Here is a 19,810-nt window from a genome sequence, read left to right on the forward strand (position 1 = left end):
CATTGTACAGAATCACAATTTAAATGTTCACATTAATTCCTATTAAGAATTCTAAAATGGCTATTTATTGGTAAGAAGCAAAATACCTCTTTGCTTGAACAGATTTCCTCTATTTTTGGCAATCTGACAGAGGGAACATGCTTTCTTATGCAAACAGTCTTTGGATAACTTCGGTATACTGCACCTAGCAAGAAATACTTGGAAACATTAGGTTACCTCTTCATAGCTCTGCACACATGACCTCATAGCCCTTTTGGAGCCATATGAAAATATTCCTGTTGGTAAAATAAAACCAACAAACCAAACAACAATAAAAAACGCCAAGCATTTCACACATGATTTTTCATTTGACAAGAATTCAAAATTTCTATATGAAGGAGTACACAATAAGTCATTTTATCTCCAACATTATCTTTAAAAAATCCAAACAATATCTTCTCGTCATCTAAGGCATGACAGTGTTTTTTCCTTGAAACATCTTTGACCAGAAGATTGCAAAGCACTTAACCAAAAGTCAAATTAAAAAACCCCAAATCCACCCCTATTTGATAAATTACACTCACTTCCACTCATTATTTACAGCTGATTATGTGTGACTTAGTATCCAAACAGTTTTATATTATAATAACTGCCAGTAAAAAGGCTTTACCCATTACATCTTGGTAACACATACCCACATTTCTTCCTCTGTCAGTATAAAATACTGACACAGAACACTCTGGCTGTTTCCTTTGTTTGTATTTTCTTCTATTCTCAGCCTGAGGCCATTGTTTTATTGTTTGTACTACAAAGAAAAAAAAAAAACTAGCAACACCATAAATGATGACTTCATTCAGCTGAGGATAAAACTCCAACATGCAATCCAGTTCTTCAGTTGTCACAGTTACACATACTTAATTTTCTTGGATACCAATTAAGAAGAATCCATGTTATTGAATTTGTCACATACAAATCAAACCATAATCTTTACAATTTATAAATTACCATCAGTAAGAACGTCATACTGGATAACCTGAAAAGATTAGGGGTTTAGAACAAGCAAAGCATTTGTTGCAACATTCAGTTATCATGGCACACAACACCTCATATGGAAATATGAACCCAGATTTGTAAAAGTTACTGAATATCAAGTATTTGGTATCAATCAATCAGTATTAAAGGCCAAAATTTAATGCAAAAATTCAACAAATAAACAAAACAAAAACCAAAACCCTGCAGATGTTAGCAAAGAGATAAGAACAAAACAGGAAAATTATGAAAATGGAAGAACTGACCACCAGGGGTTGGAATCAATTTAAGAGCTGTTCCATGCACCCGCAGTAGCTGCAGGACGCAGCACTTCAGATAACTTGACATTTGTGTTACAGTTTTCCTTTGTTACTGGATCATAAATAAGTGGAAGAGCATAATAAGAACAACTGCTTACAAGAATATTAACAAAAAACCATGATATATTAAACTAATAACAAATCTCTAAATTGTTGTGACTTCAAAAAAAATGTATAAATTGTAAACAAAGACAGGTGAGGTTTTAATTATGTTTTCAGGCATGACAAAGGAAGGCTCTTCTTTCCACTACATATATCTATGTTTTCTGATACAGGATGGATATTCAATCAAATGACATGGAAACAGACATACAGCTGGGCAGCATTCTTCCTCTCCTAATCTAGATAGATTACAACTACAACTCATTTAGAGGTATTTCACAAAGTGCAATGTTCCCTATCGCTCTGTCTTCAGATAAATATTGCTAGTGTTTCTAAAAACTTAAATCCTTCAGTTCTAATTTAATACTTTATTTTTAGCATCTCCCAAACAAACTGAAGACAAGAAGCCCCTCATCCATGCAGACCTGGTGGAATTTCTGCTTTTGCACTGGTGGGACGCCACGCCGGTACTCTTACGGAGGTGCTTCTCTCCGCACAGTGTTTGTCTTTGATGTGCTATAAGCACAGAGAGTAAAAAAATTAAGAAGTATTTTAACCATACAGTATCATAATTGCCCAACTTATTCAAAACTGGAACTATCTTCCATTATTCTCTAATTCCTGTTTTACTCTGGCTCTTCTAGCCAGCAGGTTGCCATTATGACACATTAATTTGTAATTTCTTGCTAGGTTAATAAGTCTAATTGCTCTGTTTTAATTTTCTTGCAGACCTTCTGCTGCCATTAAACTGAAGGCTAATATTTAAAATCAGATGAGGTTGGAGCATTTTTGTGACATGAAGGAGAGTATATTATGGTAATTTATGGACTTGCTAAATAAAAGCAACTTCATAAAGCATGTTTCTGCTTTGCCTTTGCTTCTATTAAACACTGAATTTTTAAGGTCAGAGGAGGGGCAATTTAGACAATTTTAGATACTACAATGTTATTTAATTACTACAGTTATATTTAATTACTTCACAGGATTTAGTAAGGTGTACTTTTTTATGTAGCAATTTGAATGCAGATTAAGATGTAAATTCATAGTAGAGTCACAGTACTGTTATTACTTCCTTCAAATTTTCAGCCTGAGCACTTCTCTCACAAAGACCAGCATATGATAGCCAGTTAATATCACTAATCAAAACAGACTGTATCTTAAAATGGAACCGTGAAGGATTTCAAACCATTCTAGCCAGACTCAGAGCTGTAGGTTTTGGGGATGACAACTTCTGTGGCCTTCTTTTCTCTTTTGTGACAACCACGGTTGCGCCTGCTTCTGCTGTGAATGGATTAGCAGGCTGATCTCCTGAACGTGGCTTTAAGGATTCCACTAAGAACGCACACTGAAATGGAAGTTCACACTGCTTAGTAATTCATAAACATGACACTTCAAAGACAGACATCCTGTATTTAATAAAACTGGTATTCATTTTATTTATTATAAAAATGATAACCAGGTGATGCTTAACAACTCATAACCTCTTTGTGTTGTACTTGCTAAAACACATGGGAAGCAAATCCTCCCTGCTCTGAGCAAACATTCTAAAAGAAAAAGGAACACTATATGCACAAAGCCCAGGAAAAATGAGCAGAAGGTGAACCAAATACATTCAGCCATTAAACAGTGCTATCAAATAACTTAAGATCCTATTGAATATTCACCAGCTGTTTTTTACAAAACAAATCAAACAAAACACATCATCACCAACAAAAAGTTCCGTCTCAGACTTGCTCTGATCTCTGGCCAGATATCTCACTGCACATAGCCTTCCATTCACACTTCAGAAAGAAACAGCTTTCATACAGCCAGGCTGGACACTGCCCAAGCAAATGTATTACATATCTTGGGGAAAAAAGTTAAATGAATGTAATATGGAGAGAGAGACTGTCTAGTTCTATACCCTTACTATGCTTCAGGAAACCTTTTTTTTTTTTTAATATTAGAGAAATGTATTGTGCAACTGACAACCTTTTCCTACGCTGTGATTTAAAGGAGTATACAAATCATTCTACTTGGGAAGAACTTATCATAGGATTGGCAACAAGCAGGAAAATCACTTCAACTGTGAACTCTTTATATTTGATAGGAAATCATGGACACTCTAACAGCCATGACTGCAGTGCTATTGTATCACTGCTTTCCAGTCTGTGTTTACTCTAAGTGGCCATTCTCACATTCTCGAGTTTTCCTCCCTGTCTTAGAAGAAATTTCATGCTGTCCAATTTTCTGCACTTCCAGTTGAACAAACACTATTCAATTTTTTTCTGATGAAAAGCGTAATTTCAAAAGATATATATAATTCATACCTTTTGGGAGTAGTTCTTTGCTTTTTCCATTTCAGATACAATAACAGTGATATCATCACTTTCAAAAATACCTGATAATCAAATATATGCTAATCATTATTTTTAAGTATACAGAAAAGTGTAGAGTATGTCAAATATCAACAACAAAAAATAAAAATAAAAAAGCCCTGTTTCCCATTTGTTATGCAGACTTTGCCTACTACACTAGTAAACAAATTTTAAATGTGTATCTTTAAAATATAAAAAATATGAAATATAAAATATAAAAAATATATAAAATATAAAATAGCAAAAAATAGTGAATTTGAATAGAAAAACTCAAATTAATGCTGCATTATAATATTCTTAGATAGCCAAAAGCCTTAATTAAACTAAGACTTATGTTTATATCTCAGTGCTAAACTAAACTTAAAACTAAACTTAATTAGAGGTAAAAAATGCAATAATAGATATTATTTAACGAATGATAAAGAACTAAGAGCTGACTCTCCTTTTCACATACCTGCTTCTCCAAACCAATGAAATCTCCCATTGGCAGCCTGTACTATTTCTTTAAAAGCAATGGCAGTTTCTGTTGGGGTAGCATAGCGAGCTGGAATAATCCCACAGGAGTCAGCATCCTCCATTACACTGAACAGACAGACATGAAGCTGCAAGTCAAAACCTCTGCAAGCCTCAGCCACGTAGGCACTGATTGTGTGCTATAAGGCAAAAATAAATCAAAATCAGAAGTCTCTCTGTACCATAGATGAGTTTCCATCTGCTTCAGTTTTTCCTGAATTGATGAGCAAGCACTCCTAACCTGCATAACTCAGCACAGGACTATAACCTGAAGAGCTGAATGCCACCTCAACTAATGCATGTACTCCAAACCTACTGTCTTTGTTATTACTAGTAGCAATGCCGCAGCCTACAAGTGAGATGGAGGGAGTTATGAGAATCAAAAACACAGGGTTGTGGACTTCAAACTGGAAATGTGCTGTTGCAAAGAAGTAGAGATGAAAATAATTCATTTGGAATTTTTTTATGCATCTTTCTTTTTCATGTTTTCTACATCAGTTCTTAATGATTTCTTAGAGTTGTGAAGAATTTCCAGTTTAGCAACATGGGCAAGACAGACCTATTGTAAATGCACGGCTACTCCAATTGGATTACTGCATGTTCAGACATTCTAGGCAATGGAAGTGGCTTAACAGCCACAGAGCATGTGCACTACAAAAATATACCCAAGCAGTGGATTACTGTTATTAAAAATAGGTGCTGTTTCTATATAGTGTACTATGAAGTTTCACTGTACAGTTATCTGTGGCTTTGATCCTGTAAGGAAATGATATAATACGAGGAATGTGAGTGGGTTTCTTCACATTCAGAAATATGTAGAGAAATGATGGTCAGAGTTGGAGTGAGATCTTAGAAATACTACTAGAATTTTCTGATTTGCGCACTATTAATAATTAGAACTTCTAACACACAGTAAGTGCAGAAACAAAAATCTGAGATTCTGACATTTGTATGGTCATAGATATGTAATGGAGAAGTATTCTGCCAACAAGTTATGACAAATAGCCAAAAGGATAAAAGAGAGGAAAAAATAAAGTTGAGATTAATTCTGATGGGAATTTACAGAAGAACTGTAAAACCTGTAAAGATACTCACTGTTTCCTGATCAGGTATTCCAGTAGTCAGCAGGTAAATTCCTTGTGATTTGTGTTTATCCTTTTCTTTGAAGTCTACTTCCACAGCTCTTCTGAGAGCACTCATGAAATTCCTACTCCCACTGCACTGCAACCTCAATACCCACCTGAGAAGTTTACATTTCAAAGAGTGAATTGAGAAAAGCTTTTGTTTCTGCTAAAAGCAGTAAGGGAATTCTGAGTCTTAAATAACAATGCTCTGGGATCTATAGTTTTTTTGACAACAACAGCCACCAAAACCACATTATACAAGGATTCAAAACATTTGTTCTAGTTTCTGTATTTTCACCGTAGCAAACTATTTTTTAAGGTAAGTTTCAGAGCATAGAGGTGAAAGAATTTCCTCCTAATTTTATGTGGAAAAAAACTGTAATGGCAGAACTGACAGGAATAAAAGAAAACCACAGAGGTATAATGAAACTACTGAGGATATAACTCCACGAAGAGGAACATGAGATTTAGTTTCAGTGTATATGGGGAAAAACAGTTTAGTTTCCAGATCTCAGCTGCATTTGAAGTAATTTTAAATTCCTTATGTGACCTGTGCATTTCTTAAAAACCTTTATATTTGTGTACAGACATACTCTACATACACATGAAATACAAAGACACTAGGACTTACTGAACTTTATGAGAGTTTTCACTACAAACCATCTATAACAATCACTATAGAACAGTTCATGGCGAAGCTTTTTTGTGATATTATAAACTTGTGAATTGTCTAAACTATTCAGAATGCTGATTCATTTTATTTCTTTGTGATGTCTGTTTTACAGTATCTATGCTCACTTAATTCCTAAGTATGGGAAAGGAATTTGATCCTACCTCCAAGCTTTTTGTAAACTTTCAGGCTGGGAAGGAACTAGTTCCAGCTGCCAAGGCACAATGTGGCTCCCAAATCTTTTAGAGAAAGAAAACAGCAATTTATATTTATTATAAATTAACAAAATAGAATATAAATTAAATATAACAGCAAGTTATATTTATTTTACAACAACCATAAGTAGCTGCTTACGCTATAATATTGAAGCAATCCTTATTTAACATTTGTTCTTCAAGTAAAAGTCGCAAAGAATGTTGGATATGGATGATGCACGTAGAGTTTGGCACTGATATATCAACAAGTATAACCACCCTATACAAGAAACACGTTATTCGTAAAGAGAAAAGAAAATTAATTGCATATTATCATCTTCACTGCATTCTTGAGCTCACCAAAGAAAACATCTAGCTATGTATAAAAATGTATAAACACTATCTATATAAAAACAATAATCTGTACAATCTAAAGTGAGATTCTTAAAATATATTAACAGAAATTTCTATCTTCCTTAAGCTATGCAATAATCAGTGTAGTGACACATGTAGGCACATATTGGCTACTGAACCCTCATCAGTCCTCTTTTCTTCTCTGTACTTGAATATCCAGAACATGGCTGAAACTTGGCTGTTATCCAACAAGAAGAGCTGTTGGATAGTTCATTGTACTTTCTCCAATCATCATTCCAGGAAGCTACACAGTATCATTCCAAAGATAAATGGTAAATTATCTCCCAGCAAGTCACTGACAAACATTGCTGCTCAGGCATCGACTGATTGATTTAACCTGGAAGAGATATTAATTATTTGGGAAAAATGAAGTATTAATGATGATCTTCAGTATGGTCTCATATCAAGCTGTGCTTGTAAAGACAATGCAGGATGGTCACCGTGGATGGAAAGAGGGTATCTTGGGAGCAATGCTTATGAAAAGTATCACAGATGTTACGGACAGTCAATGGAACAGGTGTTCCCAACACAATTCAGTCCTTGATGAATGAACAAAGAGTTCCCTAGTAACAGTGGCCGAGGCTATCTTCTCTGAAACTTCATATTCAGTGTTTACAAGCAACACAATAAGAGCAATTATGCAACTGAAGATGGGTGGGAGAACCTCTGCTAAAGATTCAGACACATTGTTAATAAACATTATCATTATTGTTATTATTGAAGATGATCCTCAAACAAAATCAGTTAAAGAGCTCAATTCTCATGCAGGGAAAAAATCTGAAGTTTTCTGGTAAATCTGCATTGACATTTGTCATCTGGCACTGCAAAGCAATTCAGTTGAAGGCAGAAATTTGAAACTAGGTTGAAACTTATCTTTCTGATATGAATCCATAAGAGGCTGTACAGAAATACTCTGGGTATCAATACTAATAGGATGGGGTAGGAGAGTTGACATAAACACCACCTTTGGCCAGAAACACCAGGTATAGACATGACTTAAGACAGACCACTCCCCAAAGGATTACTTGCTGGCTAACTGAAATTTAAGAGTCTTGTCTTATTGGATGGAAATTGCAGTTTTTTGTAGACGGATAATAACCGTAAATTCACTAGATTAGTAAATAAATGAATATCAGTATCTGTTGTCAAAAGCGGATTGCTTGCACTGGTCCTATCTGCAACTGCTGTCTCTACATCTGACTGTTTTGTGCCCTCTGATCCTTAGTGCTCATTTACACATAAAACAGGGTTTGACAAAATCACCACCAATACACAAAACCAGGACTGTCAGAATACAATACCTCTTCTCACAAACACTTCCCCAAATTCTTCTGCTAGCAACAGACAGCCAGTTAATTCGTTTCTCATAGATTCTTACCATTTTAGCAAGGAGTTTCTGTGGATAAAATAAAGAAAATTTAAGATAAAAATAAAAAATTTTCAAGTATTTTGTAACCAAATGTTTAATTCAGAAGTAACATTAAAACATAGTAATGATTCTCATTCATTTTAATGATACCATTTTATTATTAGTAAGGATAGCAGAATACAATCCATGGGATGAACATAAAATGACAAAACCCAACACAGGGTCTAAAATATTCTCTTCATCTTCACTTGTTAGCATGATTCAAAATAATGGCCAGAAAAAATAAAACAACCAACCACCTTCAGGTAACATTTGTAATAAAATATAATACTTAAAACAAAAACTTAAAATATTTTCAAACACATACCATTTTTTTTAACATCATATTGACTTGAAGGCATTAAGGCCATTTGTCCAAACTCTACAGAATACCACCTTTGCAAGCATATGTATGCATTACATGCATGAGGACAAATCAAGGTAGAAAAGGGACATGGAACTCAGAAAGAAACTATAAGATGTACTACCAGAGACTTACCTAGTGCCACTGCAATGTAGATGCTGCTGCATATGCTACCCAAAAGGAAACAACCTGACCTACTCTGCATCTTTCTTATTTATCACCATCTTTCTATCTCTAAGGTGAGACAGTAGCTGGATGCTTTTCTACTTTTTGTCTTGTAAAATTTTCTTCACTGATCCCTTCAGTCTTACAATGCAAACACTGCACTGCTTGCTATGGAAATCACACCATCAAGGCTTAAAGACTATTGTGAAACAATGTTTAAACACACAGTTGCAGACTGGAAGGCAAGGAGTAAGAATTGTATTGCCCAGATTTGTCAAACTAAATGTGGCAATTAGTATCATCAGATAAATCAGCTTTATTGGCTGAACTCTATCCAGCTTTCCTAGCCGACACGGCAGGGTGTGCTCAACATTCTTATACTCTTTCATAAAAGCTTCCCACTAATTTCCTGCTAACAAATAGCACAACAAGGCTTTGTGATTACAACGTTTTGCCCCAGGTTGAGGACAGTTCTTGTCTTGTCCATATTGCAAGCTGTGAAATTCTAGATCTGAAAGCACTGTGAGCCTCTGCTCATCAAATCATGTTGCACAATCCTCCTGTTTTTCCCAGGATTCAAATCCCTCCACCATATTTCACCGTTCACATTAAACTGCAGAACATTCACTGCTCACACATGCCCAGCAATGCCTGAAGACTGCAGCTGCTCCTCCTAACACATTCACTTTAGAAGAAGAAAGAAAAAAACTTCACGCAAGCTGTCACTAGAAGGATTTAGAACCCAGGTTCTGGTGCCATGGTTTCCCAAGAATCAGGTGGCATCTACTGCAGTGTCCCTGTCACACATTGTCTGCATTCTCCTCACAGGAGGCACACCAGCAAAAGGTGTATTCATCAAACACACAAAATAATTTTTACTAATAGAGACCAAGACTCTGCAGAGACAAGTGCAGCTCAGTATTCAACTAATACAAATGATGTGATTTGCAGCAACATGCTGTCACAATATTCAGAATTCATTCTAAGTATAAAGAATAGTTGAGCATATGCTAAAACATTAAGTACAAATGCCCAACTCGTACATATTACTGATACCTTACTGTAAAGTAGAAGTATGAGAGCCTTCTATAAAGAACTTGAAAATAATTTCTGCTTTCCAATGCTGAAAATGCTGAAAACACACCTAAATCATTTTCCCTCAACACTCACATTAGGAAAGATAAATTGCCCACGTGCATGTTAAGAGTGTTAGAGGAACGCAGTAAAGGCTAAAATGCTGCTCTTGCAAGCAATACAGAAAAATTAGATGGTAATTGACCCTGATAAGGTTGTGTCCCTACTAAAACCCACCTGATACTTGTATAATATCGGCAGGTCAACATGAATATTTTTCACAGTTCCATCATGCCATTCAAACTGCATCATAGCTTTCTAGAAGGATAAATAGGAGTTATGTGCTTACAGAAGCCTATATGTTACAAGAGCATGGAATTTCTTCCTGGATTATTCTTAAGAATAATATAAGTTTCTGATCTGAATGCACAACTCAAATTTCAGTCAAAACCCACAGAATGTCATTATCTTATAAAGCACCAATTTTAATCAGAAAAAGTAGCAGTAGAAAGAAATGCATACAAACAAAAAAAACCCAAACCAAACAAACAAAAAACCCAACAAGAGAAAAGGAGCAGGTCCCCATCACTTGCCTCGTGTAGAGTTGATGATACTGTTTTTTGAAGAATAGGTACAAATTCTTCCACAGGAGAAAAAGCATTGGGAGCCAAAACTTGATAAAGGTTTAACTTCTTAGCTATAGCAAGGAACAAAAAAATTAAGTAAAACATATTCTCTTTATTTCCTGTTTCATATCTGTTATGCTTTTCCTCCTGTGCTACCTTTCAATCCATTTGTTTTTAACCAGTCTGTTGAAGTTCTGGCCAGGAAGTGTGGTGTTTGAATAATTAATGGTCCTTCATGCTTTGGAGGCTTTGATAGGAAGCAAGGAATTGCTGTATTTGCAACTTCTGTGGAAACCTAAAATGGATTTTAAGAAAACATCTTGCAAGTTTTAGCATATTTTCACTCCCTCACGCTCAATCTAAAGATTCAGCATAAAATTTTAGTTTTACTGATATTCAGAGTGCTGGTCCTCCCAGAAATAGATTTTGTAGGACAGTGTTCCATTAACTTCACTCCATTAGCCACAGGCAAAAATCCACAGGGAAAATGAAAACATCATAGTTGTACATGGGAAAACACAGTTATTTTGCTAAAAAAGGTAGGCAAACCATCAGCATTATACACAAACCAAATCTTGACTTCTCCATTTCCTACCTGTACTGATCCCAAAATCAAAATGAAACACGTTCTCCATTCATTCACAACAATGCAATCAAGTCAACAAACTCCTATGGGACATTAGAACTCTTTTACTTAGAAAAAACGTGTAAGAGACCTGTCTTTTGTAAATGAATGGAAATCTGTGGAGACACTTTTTCATACAAAAGATTTAATTAATACATCTCTGAAATGACATGCTTTTATTTAGGGATATAGGACAGTCAACATTTTTTCAGGGTGACTTCTGCTTCCTATGTAGTCTGAATGGTTCTTAATATTTATGAGGTTGGATGAGAGAAAAAAAAAGTATGTATTACTATGTATTACATACACACAACACAAAGAATGAGGAGAAACAGAGCTAGAAATACTATTCACAGATGACCATTTTACCTCTAGCCTGGAATGTCTCAGGTCAGATAACCAGATGTGCAAAGACACCTGATGGAAAATTTTACTGCCACTTTAAAAGCATCTTATCCACTTCACACAACTGCCTACAGTAGTTGTGACAGGGAACATTTTGTTAATACAAAAGTTCCTCCAGAGCCACAGATTTATAGAACAGCACTGACAAACTTTGAGCATGAAAGATCAGCAATTACAGGTGAACTCAGCAAACTTCAAAGCTTCCAGGCTCCAGGGAAGTACAGAAATGACAGTACGACAAAAGAGAGAGATATATTTCCATTTCTGACTATCTGCAGAGGCTGAAAGAAAGATATGAGAAAATAATCTCTCTATCGGGCCAAAGCAGAACTAGAATTTCTCCAAACACTCCACAGAAGGAGTGTTTGGAGATGTATTTACTTTCTCATCCAAATTTCATCAAGAGCACTCAGAATTTATTTTCTTGCAGAAAAGACGTTTTGGAAAATTTGCTGGTTTTGGCCTTACTTTGCTCTTATGACAAATGGCCAATATATAATACTCAGACTTCACTTATCAAAGTACCTTAACAGTCATATGCTTTTTTTTCATACCGTGAACACTAAGAACTTCTACCTCTGATACTTCAAAGTACATGTGGGAATACACACACACACACACACACACACACACACACACTTACACCTGCTATTCCACTGATAAATGAGCCATCAACACGCCTTTGAAAAGTCTGCTTGATACTCTTGAGTAGGTCCTTAGCCTTGCAGGATTCCTGAAGCAGCAGATTAACATCACTACTATCAGAATTCTGTACATACAGAAACAAGGGGAAAAAAGTTACCTGCCATTCACAGCTTTACTATTTGATGTGTGTGCATCTCTATAGAACTGCCTGGTGTGGTAAAATAGAGTGTAAATGTACCTAAGACAGTACATAAAGAAGTTTATTAAAAATACATTATTTTTTACTATTTTGAATCAGTCTACAATAAACCCATCATTACTTTCATCCTAATTGTCAGCTTTGAGTCACTGAGAAATATCTGCAAAACTTCCTGCGCTTTTTAGGAAAATATTTGCAGTTGCAGAAACAATAAACAGGTGAACTTGCCACATCCTCAGCAGTTCTGTGACCAATGCACTCAGCGCCAGGCGCTGCTATAAACTTCTGCTCAGATGATAAGCAATTTGTCTTCTAAAAGTGAAGAGTCACCAAACATAGGAGAGAAAATTCATTTGCCTCTCTAGCTGTCACCTACCTCTCCCGTTGAAGAGTAGCAATGATAACGGCCACTGACAACTTCTGCAAGGTTTTTTACAGTTGCCTACATATTTAAATAGGAAGATAAAGAATTACTTTGGTTTGGTAATCTCTGTGGTTAATATGGGTTGTTAGTATTCAATTCTTAATTCTTACACACAGATAAAGAATCTTTAAGGTACATGTAGAGAAAGCCAAAGAGATTATAATATATTTCCATTGCTTTCTTCCCACTCCTGTTCTAAGGACATGTTCAAAATCTCAGTAAAGTCATTTACAAAATAGGAAATAAGTGACAGGAGACTTAAGGAAGTGAGTATTCACAGTTACTTACAATAGCAGCAGGACTGCCACAATCATATGTAACAGCATGAACCAGAAGTTTTCTCCCTAGCATACACTGCTGAGCATAGTCTGCCAGTATTTCCAAAGACTGATCAGGGCTGATTTCAATAAGTAAGTAAATATGGAAAAGAGAAAGAAAAATATCTTAGCAATGGCAGTAACCAAATGAGGGGAGAAAAAGCCATACTGAAGAAGACAGAAAAGAAAACATTAAATGGAAAAGAAATAACAAATCATGGGAATTAAATCCAATCATTTAGCATAATTTTACCTCCTCTCTTTCAACAATTACTGAGTTTCTACTACTGGCGTTTGAATGTGTTCAGAAATGATAATAAAAGCACTGAAATTTTGTTTTGGTTCACAGTGACTGGTGGATGAAATGAGCTCATTACTAAGTAAGTAGGTCATTACTATTTTTGTAACAAGTTCAGATTCTTGTACCAATTCTGTATCCAACTTAAAGCTGGTTGTTAGAACAGGTAATGGACTTACCAGTTTCGTATTATAATCACCAGAGAATTCAGCTCTTTCATTGTAAGAATATGTTTTAAGGCTTTCAGCAAATTGCAGCCTCCTGCTGGTGCCAGCTGCTGTACCCACTGTCTTGCTTCACTTAGACTAGGGAAAAAAAGGAACACATGCACTCAATGTGCAGGTGCTGAATAAAATTGACCTTGAAGATTACTGCAAGGCACAGGGGCAACAGATGAAGAACACTAATTATTATCTCCAGATTGCTCTAATTAAATGGAGACCTGGTCTGAAATACCTTTACAGAGAAACTAACTTACTTACACATGAACACCAACGTTTTTTGGACTCTCCCACAGAGGTGAAGTTTCTGTACCAAATGAGAGGCAGTACAATTGCTTCTTATAACATAGCTGTTCATCTATTAAGAACTAACAAATAAAAAGTCTGTTAATGCATTACTATCCACGTGCTACTAGTAGAGTTACTACATAAAAGAACAAAGCCAGAAATATGCTACAAATAGCTGACAGCAATGTTTTCAGCTACCACAGAGAAATGCTTCCAAAACAAGTCACAAGTGACTAAATTAAGGAGTACAGAAACAAGGCAGGCAAACTTACAGTAATCCCATCAGTTTGTTAACAGAGACACGGAATATTTTTCTTCTCTTCAGTTGATGTGCATACAAAACAGAACGTACTGTTCCACAAAGGGCATATTCATTCACCAAGTAATTACTAAAATTTTTAATATATATTCATGGATAGGACTAAACAACAGGTTAGGCATTAGGGCTAAGTGAAACCTGAGTTTTCTTTTTCATTGTTTTATTTAAAATGCACAAATGAGGAATTTAATAATACAAATCCACTTGAAATGCCTAAATTCAGGAAATGAAATTGTACTCTATATATGGCTTGGTTCTAGCTCTTAAGTTGCTTCTGTTAGACAAGCTTAGAATCAAAGAGAATGCTGGTACAAGCATTGAAAAACCTGCTGTTATTACTATGGTAGGTTACAGTAGTTTATTTGGATCTACACAAAGATTATAATTTCAAAGTCATTTAAAGAATAACTTTCTACAACAGAAAACCTTATTGCACATTATGAATTCAAAAGGATTTTTCCTCCCTTTTGCTATGAGTCTTGATTAACGTGTTACAATAGCCAAAGTCTGCTCTATTATTACTTACCAAGAGATCTTTCTGAAAACCCTCTAGTCTAGGTCTGTCACTCAGACCAGACACATCAACCACAAGTCCAACTTTGGTTCCTTTTACAAGGCCAAACACCTTAAAAAAGAAGTCACTGTAAATATTAAGCTTAAGTAAAGTTTAAAAATGTTCCTGTATACTTTATATGATAGCATTTTAAATTCGGGCATCACAAATTTATTTTCACTTTAAGCTTTCAAGCGTAAAGATGAGGCAGTGACAGACTGTCAAGAAAACAAGAGTATTACCACACTCCTTGTTTCTCCTTTTCAGTGAGTCACACTGCTTCCCTTTCAAGACTATCTATTAATCATTTGGGACAATAAAATGTAGCTTTGGGCACAGCATCTCCTTCAGGTAAAATCAATAAGACAGATTTTGGGATGCATCTTGTTTCCCACCTGAACTAGAGTTATGTCCTTTCCCATTGCTGGCCATGGGCACTGCTAGGCACAGTGAGTCATTAACCAGCTGTGGCAGAGGGCTACAGCTTTTGAGTTCCAGCCAAAAGTTAAGCTTGGCTTTGGCTACTCCTCTTTAAGGGTCCTGGGAGGTCCCTATTAAAATTGCTAAGAGAAATAAAAAGACAACATCTAGAAAGCAAAAATTCCAGGTACCAATGTAAGAGCAAGAAAAATAATTTTTCTTCTTTCTGAATGCCTCTTTTCACCAGTATTCCAAGGTTAACTTATTCTTTAATACTGTATAGAACTGTCTTCTGAACACATACTGAAAAGTTCAAGTTACCTTTCTGCTGTCCTTCAACAGCCACTGAATTCGTTGTTGATAAAGTTCAACCACCCTGACAAAAGCCATAGCACAGCTTTAGATAAGGCATTCTTTTGCATGTAATCAACAATTTGCCTTCATCATGTCAAATCACCTTTTAAAAATACTGTTTTCAGTGTTCTCATACAACCAACAATTACAGGGCTAGCCATTTTAATACTTTTCCCCCCAAAGATGTTTAACTGACTAGAGAAGGAGCAGGCTGAAAAACCAGATTATTGAAATGTTTTCTCACTAGTTGCTGACTTAATCAAGTGAGAGGAAGGAGAGGGATGCGTGCCATGTGTTGAAGCACCAGGCAAAACTAAGTTAGATCATCACACAGATCTTATTGACAGGAGATGCGTTTAAAACGATCTGTATAATTATTAAAGATACTCATGAAATACAGCTTTAGGATTGGAAGGCAGCACACACAGAATCTCTAGAATGAGTTTAAGCAAGTGATTTTTAAAATATATGTAAACTGAGGCAAAACAAAGTACTTGTTTTCCCCAAACATTGTTCTATGTCAACCAAATTATTTTTATCACCTACTGCATAGGTTTTACAACTTGAAGAATAGCACTACAAAGTGAGAAAAATCTTTTGCCTTTTCAAAAAAATCAAAGATACTTCTATTTTAAACCAGATTTGCAGACAGTTTGGTTGGATGGCACAGGTACAGTTATGCATCAAAACCATGAACAAGATCAAAACTTACTCAGAAACTCTGGCCTCAAAATTGGTAACAGCCTCTTCTGCCAACGCTATCTCCTCAGCACCACTCCTTGAATCCCTGGAACACTACGTGCAATTAACATCACAGATGCACACAGATCAGGACTAATTAAAGGAAGTGCAACATCGTACTTACAAAATAATAGTGCCTTCATTCACCAGATGCTCTAATGTTAATTGCAAGGATTCTAAACTGTAGTTTCTTAGCCATTCTTCTGTGGTTTGCACCTTTTTAGGCAGTATTTTCTTCATTTCTGTTGTCTACAGATCAATTAAGAAAAAAATAAATACAGTACAAAAAATGAAATGTGTCATTCAAATGGGACAAAACTATAAGGATGGCTGCAGGTAGACTGTATATAGTGAAAAACAAAATAATGTTAGGTACTGGTATACATCTACATCTGATGGCCAGTAAGTTTTAGGACAAGGGATAGTAAAAATGCTTTGCAGTTGAAACAGGCTTACTGCTTTATTTGTATGAACTGCACCATAAGAAAAAAAGCCTGGAAAACTCAGTATGACCAGCAAGACTGAGTCAACATAGTACAGAACCACACAGGTAATGAATTTCCAATTGAATTTCAGATACAAAGTTAAAAGGTTTCACAACAATCCCCACTGTGAGCTAAAGGAAGGGAAGGAAGAGCTCAGTTTGGGGGAGGTAGGTAGGAAGACAAGAAACAGTTCGGTAAAAAATATAAAGGTATACACTTGTGAATTACCAGCAAAGAAGAAAAATTAAGCATCTCCAAAACCTGCCTCACAGATTTTGAAGGGGTATATATCGTCTTCCACTTTTCTAAAGAAAAAACACAGCATCAACTTTCAATCTACTTTATAATTTTTGTCTGATACGTTCACAGACTGATGCATCTTTCCAACGAAACCCCACGCAGCTTCATGACTTTTGTGATTTTATCAATCGCATTATCTGTATGCATATGCAAATATACCTAAGAAACAAATCAACTGTTTTTCAGCTTATTTTCCATGCTGTGTACCCATGTAGTGGGTATCTGTTACTTCTCTAGTTGTTCCATTTAGCAGGAAAACTCGCCCACCAGCAGATCCCGTGTCTCATTAGCATACATTACCAGCAATCCATTGTCTGATTCTACATCAGACATAGTCAAATCCTGCTTGTGCACTGGCTTTGGCGGCCATCCTATAAGACACCAAATTTTATGGGGTGACTTTATCAAGAATATTCCTATATTATCATAAAGCCTTTTTAAAGTTCTTCATGTGAGAAATGTTAGGCCCTGGAGCATGTCCAGAGAAGGGCAACAGAGCTGTGAAGCTTTTGGAGCACAAGCCTTATGGGAAGCAGCTGAGAAAACTGGGGCAGTTCAGTCTGGGGGAGGCTCAGGGAAGACCTCACACCCCTCTACAGCTCCCTGCAAGGAGGTTGTGGTGAGGTGGGGTTGGCCTCTGCTCCCAGGTAACAGCGATAGGACAAGAAGGAATGGCCTTAAGTTGCACAAGGGAGGTTGAGGTTGGATATTAAGAAAAACAGCTTCTCTGTAAGCGTGGTGAGTCACTGTCCCTGAGGTGTTCATGAGCCGCACAGACATGGCACAGAGGAATGTTGTTCAGTGGGTGGTGGGGATGGCTTGCGGTTGGACGAGAAGATCTTAGTGATCTTTTTAACTATTCTATGATTCTGAGTTTTCTATTTTGTCACTTATTTACATGTCCCATTAGATCTCTGATAAACTTTTTAAGGGACATACTAAAAAGTTACACAAGCTGCAGTTACTGACTCTCTACCCATTCTTAAAGTCCCAGCAGGATTTCCTAACGCTGACCTTACCCAATTTTGCCAACAAGTGACCACTGTCCAACAACCGCGCTGTCTTCCTGCTGTGTGCATCCATTACATGAACAAACTCAGCATTAAAAAAAGAAAACAAGACACCATCGCAGCAAAACGCCTCATACCTCAAGGATATACGTTTCAATAAGCTGTAAAATTGGTGGGAGCTTATAAATCATGATTACACAGCATGCAGGACAACGGCAAATCAGAAAGCAGTTTCAACGAGGAATTAGTTATCCACCTATAGAAAACACTCTGGAAGCCATCTGATGAGGGTTTTTAGGCAGTTTATTAGTTGTACGTGCAACTGGTGCAGCTCAAACGGAAAAAAAGGCAAAAGCAACCCTCGGGGCTCAGCAGAGACCCCGCCCGCCCCTCACCTCACTGAGGAAGGAGCCCCTCCGCTTGCCGCGCCGTCCCGCCCCACACTCACCTCAGCGGGAAACGGCTCTCAGCTCCTCTTCCTCCTCACGCCCCGGCAGCCTGGGCGACCGCCCCGCCGCCCCGACCCCCACTCAGCACCGCCAGCCCGAGCCGCTTCCCGCCCCTCCACGAGCCGGCCGCGTGCGCGCTGTGTTACGGCGTTGCCGATGGAGACGGAGCGGCGCCGCTTCCCGCCGCCAGCGGGCGCTGAGGAGGGCACGGCACCGGCCGCGCGGCTCCCCTCAGTCAGCGCAGGCACGGCCGGGGTTTTAGTAGACAATTTATTTTGATAAACTTGCTCAATAACAAAAATACAAGTGTGAAGAAAATTATGTTCATTTTTATACAGTTTGTATTAACATTTGTTCAGAAATCATCGATTAAAAAAAAAAATAAAAAAAGAAATGTTGTAAGCACTTAGAAAACACTCCTCAGTAAAGGCGGGCGGACGGACGCAGGCAGCCAGGCCTGGGGCAGGGAGCGACGGGACGCCCGGGCCGCAGAGCCGCTGGCAGACACCGTTTCCTTCATTATTTTCATCCTTCACACAGTTTTTAAAGGACAATTTTATTATCTACAGGTGTGTTCTGAAGTGGTTAAGTAACAGCTCTGAAACACAGGCATTATATGCAGGGGCCAGCTGGCGTGGCCAGAGGGTCAGGCTCAGGAGCACAGCCCTGCCCGGCTCTGGTACAGCGGGTGTCCCTGCCAGCAAAGCACCGTGAGTGCTGAACGTGACGGGCTGTGCACTCAAGGAAGCACGTTCTACTCACCCCCGGGACAAATGGCTCTGAGGGGATCGTGTCTCAACCGTAAGATTTACAGAAACACATCAAACAGTTTTCATTCTGAAGGTATCTCAAGCTTCTGATCTCACACTTTGTTAGCCGAATAAACAACGTGCACATAGCAATAACCCTCTGGAGAATTTGGAAGCAGAAGACTGAAGAATTTCTAGTGATGCATAAAATGCGCTGTCCTTCAAAAAACCAATGGCAGAAATAGAAAAGTTTATGTAAACACTCAACATAAATACGGGATTACCTTTGGAGAAGACTTGTATGGGAACTTTTCCTTTTCATGAACTGAAAAAGTCTACAGATGTTTAGGCATGTTCAATACGAACTTTCTGTAGTTTAAACCTTGTGCAAATAGAACCTATAAATAATATTCAGCAGATTTTACAGTGATGCTCTTAGGTATTGAAGAATAATGTACACATCTTTCAAACAAAAGTAACAGACAAAAGTTTGACAAATGATTGCACCATAAAACAGTGTTTTATATACAGTTTAGAAGATATGATTTTCTGCTATAAATTAATACTGTACTATTCAGTACTTAGTGACAGTTATTAAAAGCAACTGTTGACAGCTGTCTCTTCATTTACTGATGGAATCATTTTATTTTTAATGCAGATGGCTGTATC

General features: G+C 37.1%; 1 protein-coding gene across 3 annotated transcripts in view; it reads right to left on the bottom strand.

The window, feature by feature from the left end:
- The window catches only part of VWA3A (von Willebrand factor A domain containing 3A), a 36,081-nt gene extending 17,482 nt beyond the window's left edge, over positions 1 to 18,599 (bottom strand). For 2 of the 3 annotated variants that reach the window (XM_090151644.1, XM_090151643.1), the window contains exons 1-23: positions 18,392 to 18,599; positions 16,273 to 16,397; positions 16,120 to 16,194; positions 15,375 to 15,429; positions 14,607 to 14,705; positions 13,735 to 13,841; positions 13,432 to 13,557; positions 12,926 to 13,034; positions 12,590 to 12,655; positions 12,013 to 12,138; positions 10,496 to 10,634; positions 10,307 to 10,410; positions 9,951 to 10,031; positions 8,004 to 8,098; positions 6,449 to 6,568; positions 6,259 to 6,333; positions 5,396 to 5,540; positions 4,242 to 4,440; positions 3,740 to 3,810; positions 2,617 to 2,775; positions 1,856 to 1,946; positions 674 to 784; positions 87 to 184 (exon numbers count right to left, since the gene is read on the bottom strand). In XM_090151644.1, coding sequence (XP_090007770.1) covers positions 87 to 184; positions 674 to 784; positions 1,856 to 1,946; positions 2,617 to 2,775; positions 3,740 to 3,810; positions 4,242 to 4,440; positions 5,396 to 5,540; positions 6,259 to 6,333; positions 6,449 to 6,568; positions 8,004 to 8,098; positions 9,951 to 10,031; positions 10,307 to 10,410; positions 10,496 to 10,634; positions 12,013 to 12,138; positions 12,590 to 12,655; positions 12,926 to 13,034; positions 13,432 to 13,557; positions 13,735 to 13,841; positions 14,607 to 14,705; positions 15,375 to 15,429; positions 16,120 to 16,194; positions 16,273 to 16,388 — 2,367 coding nt within the window. In that variant the 5' untranslated portion in view covers positions 16,389 to 16,397; positions 18,392 to 18,599. The remainder of the gene's footprint in view (positions 1 to 86; positions 185 to 673; positions 785 to 1,855; positions 1,947 to 2,616; positions 2,776 to 3,739; positions 3,811 to 4,241; positions 4,441 to 5,395; positions 5,541 to 6,258; positions 6,334 to 6,448; positions 6,569 to 8,003; positions 8,099 to 9,950; positions 10,032 to 10,306; positions 10,411 to 10,495; positions 10,635 to 12,012; positions 12,139 to 12,589; positions 12,656 to 12,925; positions 13,035 to 13,431; positions 13,558 to 13,734; positions 13,842 to 14,606; positions 14,706 to 15,374; positions 15,430 to 16,119; positions 16,195 to 16,272; positions 16,398 to 18,391) is intronic. The other variant, XM_090151645.1, reaches the window with a different exon arrangement.
- Between the last annotated feature and the right edge of the window lie 1,211 nt (positions 18,600 to 19,810).

This window comes from Phasianus colchicus, chromosome 16 (genome assembly GCF_987193195.1).
Source record: "Phasianus colchicus chromosome 16, bPhaCol1.hap1.1, whole genome shotgun sequence".
NCBI classification, from domain to species: domain Eukaryota; kingdom Metazoa; phylum Chordata; class Aves; order Galliformes; family Phasianidae; genus Phasianus; species Phasianus colchicus.